The sequence below is a fragment of the Danio rerio genome, chromosome 1 (assembly GCF_049306965.1).
Source record: "Danio rerio strain Tuebingen ecotype United States chromosome 1, GRCz12tu, whole genome shotgun sequence".
NCBI lineage: Eukaryota > Metazoa > Chordata > Actinopteri > Cypriniformes > Danionidae > Danio > Danio rerio.
In genome coordinates, this window is record NC_133176.1 from 24,949,707 (window position 1) to 24,953,795 (window position 4,089).

A 4,089-nucleotide genomic window follows, 5' to 3' on the forward strand; every position below is an offset into this window, starting at 1 on the left:
ATAAAAAAACGAAGCCATACATTTCATTTGAACCTCTGTCCAGAGTACATTGTTGTATTGATAACACTGTAAATTGACTGTCTTCAATTTACTTAGACTTACTGATCCTTACACAATGACACATGGACCTGTGATTCTGATGGCACTGACACGCTCATTGACATAGATATTAAGAGCAAGTTGAGCAAGAGACTGGCTTTTGCAGGTAATCCATGGTGTTTTGATATTTTTATGTGTTGTTTTGAGAAATGCATTAACTGTTTCGCAAATATCAATTCTGATCTGATAATGTACCAAAGCAGGCGTCATGGTGGTGCAGCGGGTAGCACAATCGCCTCACAGCAATAAGGTTGCTGGTTCGAGCCTCAGCTGGGTCAGTTGGTATTTCGGTGTTAAGTTTGCATGTTTTCCCTGTGTTCACGTGGGTTTCCTCCGGGTGCTCCGGTTCCCCCACAGTTCAAAGTTATGCACTATAGGTAATTGAACAATCTAAAATTTTCCATAGTGCATGTGTGTGAATGAGAGTGTACGAGCGTTTCCCAGTGATGAGTTGCAGCTTGAAGAGCATCTGCTGTGTAAAACATAAGCTGTATAAGTTGGTGGTTCATTCTGCTGTGGAGACATTAGAATACAAAAGGGACTAAACTGAAAAGAAAATGAATGTAATGTCACCAAAGCAACTGAGGGAAAACTGTAAACTATTAATCGACACAGCTATATACACCTACTGTACCTAGGAATTGAGACACCAAAGATTGTATGTTTGTAATATGAATATAATAATAATTTTCGCATATTGTCCCCCCCTATTTACAGATGTAAAAGTACACCTTGACTTGAACTAAACTGAACTCATAGCTCATTACCAGCACAAAGTGACAGAGTATCATGGGCAGACAGCATCCAAAACAAACAATTTCGGTAACTTAATGGGACATGACAAATGGTTCAAACATGACCTACAGTTTTAATTAACTGCTAGTAATGTACTAAAAATGATTACACCGACTGCATCGATCACCACTTCGGCTCTTACCTTGAGTCGTTTGACGACTTCATCGTTGCTGATTTTATCAGTGATCTCTTTGACACCAAGTGGGTAGGTGATCTTTCCGTCCCCCGCCGGTCTTTGCTGCTGAGGCTGCTGCGGGAACTCCATCATCCTTCTCCAGACAGACAGACGATCCTCTACTGGCCTCTATAGGCAACAACACTAAAGTTCAGCACACAAACCCGCCACACCACCACAAAAACGCTAAAAACACCTTATGTACGCCAGCCTTCAGCTCTCTGGGCGCGTAAATAACCCCTTTAAAAATTAGAAATGACACCGAAGTCTTACAGTCGACAGTTTTCGGGAAAATCCTAAATAAAACCACAAGGCTAATGAAGCTAAAAGCAATACTAGCAGTAGAGCTAACGAGACCCGCTCCGCTACCGCGCTTTTAATCTAAAACACATTACTGCATGGACATTTAATCTCTCATGACAAGGGCTCCCACATATTGTTCACGTTACACATTACCGCAATACCCAGCTAAAACGATACCTCTAAAAAACACCTCAGAAGGTAAAAAATCTCTTTGATCAGCTAATGGCCTAGCCGCCAGCTCCAGGCCTCAAACTATTCAACAAACATCCAGCCAACACTCACATATCCTATTAAAATCACAACCCTCCGACTCCCTATACCCCAAAAGCATTTATTCCACATCTCTCACTTAACATTACTTCATTTCGACTCTTAACCTAACTTTAGACGGTAAGAAATCGGAATTGTTTACTTGTTTTCTCTGTATAAGTTCACTCAGCGAGGCAAACAGCAACCACCAACTTGATCATCCCACACAAACTGTGTGAATTAAACTCCCTCCAGCAACTGCATCTTACAGCCTCCTGAAAACCATTCCCTGGTCATTACCTCACAGACAAGTCGTTGTTTTAATTCATGAGTCGGTTCGGGTTCTGGTTTGGGTGTGTTTTTTTAGTTTCGGGCACAAAGCTCCGTCTCTTTCATACAGCGCTGTGTGAGCGTCCACGCGTGGAAAGTTGAGCCGCAGCGACCCCTTTGGTTGACAGTCTGTATTGCAGCGGACAGAGGGAGAAACGTTACCAAACAACTAAGAAAAGCAACACCTCAAAATGTCAAACAAACGGCACTGAACTTGATTTACCGTAATTATTAAAGAAGGAGTGCCTCCACAATTGGCTTACAAACACCCTCAAAAACATCAATACAAATACTTTAATTATTCTAGAATACTTAGATAAAATATAATATGAAGTTATTTAACATTTTTATATTAGTATTACTAATAATAAACATCAATTTACACTTTTAAGTTATTTTATGGCGACAGGGTGGTGCAGTAGGGGGTGCTGTCGCCTCACAGCAAGAAGGTCGCTGGTTCGAGCCTCAACTGGGTCAGATGGCATTTCTGTGTGGAGTTTGCATGTTCTCCCCGCGTTCGTGTGGGTTTCCTCCGGGTGGTCCGGTTTCCCACACAGTCCAAAGACAAATGGTAGAAATTGTCCGTAGTGTATGTGTGTGAAAGGATGTTTCCCAGTAATGGGTTGCGGCTGGAAGGACATCTTCTGCATAAACCCTTACAAAATAGTAAACAGGAATCCTGCAGGATTTTCATTTTTTCTGCAGCAACCTGCTGGTATCCTTTAGGAATTATGAAATCCTGCAGGACAAATTGACATTATGTGCAGGCAATTCCTATACAGGTTTTAGATTCATGCAGTACTTTTTACAGGAATCCTGAAGGATTTATTTTTTTCCTTGCTGGATAGCTGCTGTCCTGCGGGAATTAAAAAATCCTGTAGGACACATTGAACATATGTGCAGGAATTTCTTACAGGTTTTACAATGGAATCAAGGAAGTGGCAAATCCTGCAGGATTTTGTAATTCCTGCAGGACTTGCAGGAGTCTTTGCTGTAATTGGAATAATAATAATAATAAAACGTTTAAACGTGTGAAATAAGTTGGCGGTTCATTCTGCTGTGGCGACCCCAGATTAATAAAAGAGACTAAGCTGAAAAGAAAATGAATTAATTTTTTTTAATCTATTGTTTAGAAATTTTTTTCATTTTAGCATTTATCTACCTTGCAAATACTTAACTAACATCAAATAAACATTTGTTTGTTTTAGTAATTTATGTTTGTTAATTTTAATAAGAATTATGATATTTTTTGCTAATTGAATAGCATTTAAAATATTTTATAAATGCTATAATAGATTATGTTGATGCAGTTTTGTTTATTTCTATTACAAATGTATCATTTTTGTTTAGCTTAATGAAACAGCAGATTACTTATTTACATTTTACTGCATTAAATTTTTTTTAGTTCATTTTATTTTATGAAATTGTTGCCCCTAACACTACTTGAATTAACTCTTTAACTACCTCACCGAGAGAAAAAAAAATGTTGTATTGCATTTCTTAACTCCTAATGTTGCTTAATTTCTAAAATGTCAGCCTCTACCAAAAGGCTACATTTACTATGAAAAATGGGTAAATATAAAGTGTAAGATCAATTTATTTAAAACATAATCAAAATAAAACATTTTTGAAAACTAAATCATCTTTATTTTTTTAAATATGCCATAAAATATTTCAGATTCTCATTAAAAATGTTTTCTTGTATGTTTTTAATAATAAAAACCAAAATCAAGTGTGGTAGTGCAACAAGATTAGATTATTATTTTCTTTTGTAAACCAACAGTGTGTGCAAATCATTATTTAAGACAGTTATTCTTGAAATTACTTTGAAATTATTTAAAACAGTCAAAGCATGCTGAACCGTTTGGTGGAGGGCAGTCAAAGGGTTAAAGTGTTTTAAAATGGTAATTATTATTTTTAGCAAATTTTCGATCACGTGACAGACAGACAGACAGACAGGCAGTCAGACAGGGTGACTGATTGTTTAACAATCTTCGCAAAAGCTGTTTTTCTTTGACTGTCCCTGTCCATGGGTAACCATAACAAAATTGGTGTCATGCTGTTTCCATCCACTAGAGGCGATGCAGTGTTTTTGCTTTGGAGTTGAGAGTCACCTCTTCTGGGTTTCTTTTACTTTT

General features: G+C 37.7%; 1 protein-coding gene across 6 annotated transcripts in view; it reads right to left on the reverse strand.

Annotated features, from left to right (window-relative positions):
* The window catches only part of pds5a (PDS5 cohesin associated factor A), a 42,644-nt gene extending 40,586 nt beyond the window's left edge, over positions 1-2,058 (reverse strand). For 3 of the 6 annotated variants that reach the window (XR_012391557.1, XR_012391578.1, XM_073925242.1), the window contains exons 1-2: positions 1,922-2,058; positions 1,037-1,198 (exon numbers count right to left, since the gene is read on the reverse strand). Coding sequence is in view for 4 of the 6 variants with exons in the window: in XM_073925242.1 (XP_073781343.1) it covers positions 1,037-1,162 (126 nt within the window). In the remaining 2 variants the exon portion in view is untranslated. 6 annotated transcript variants of the gene reach the window in all.
* Between the last annotated feature and the right edge of the window lie 2,031 nt (positions 2,059-4,089).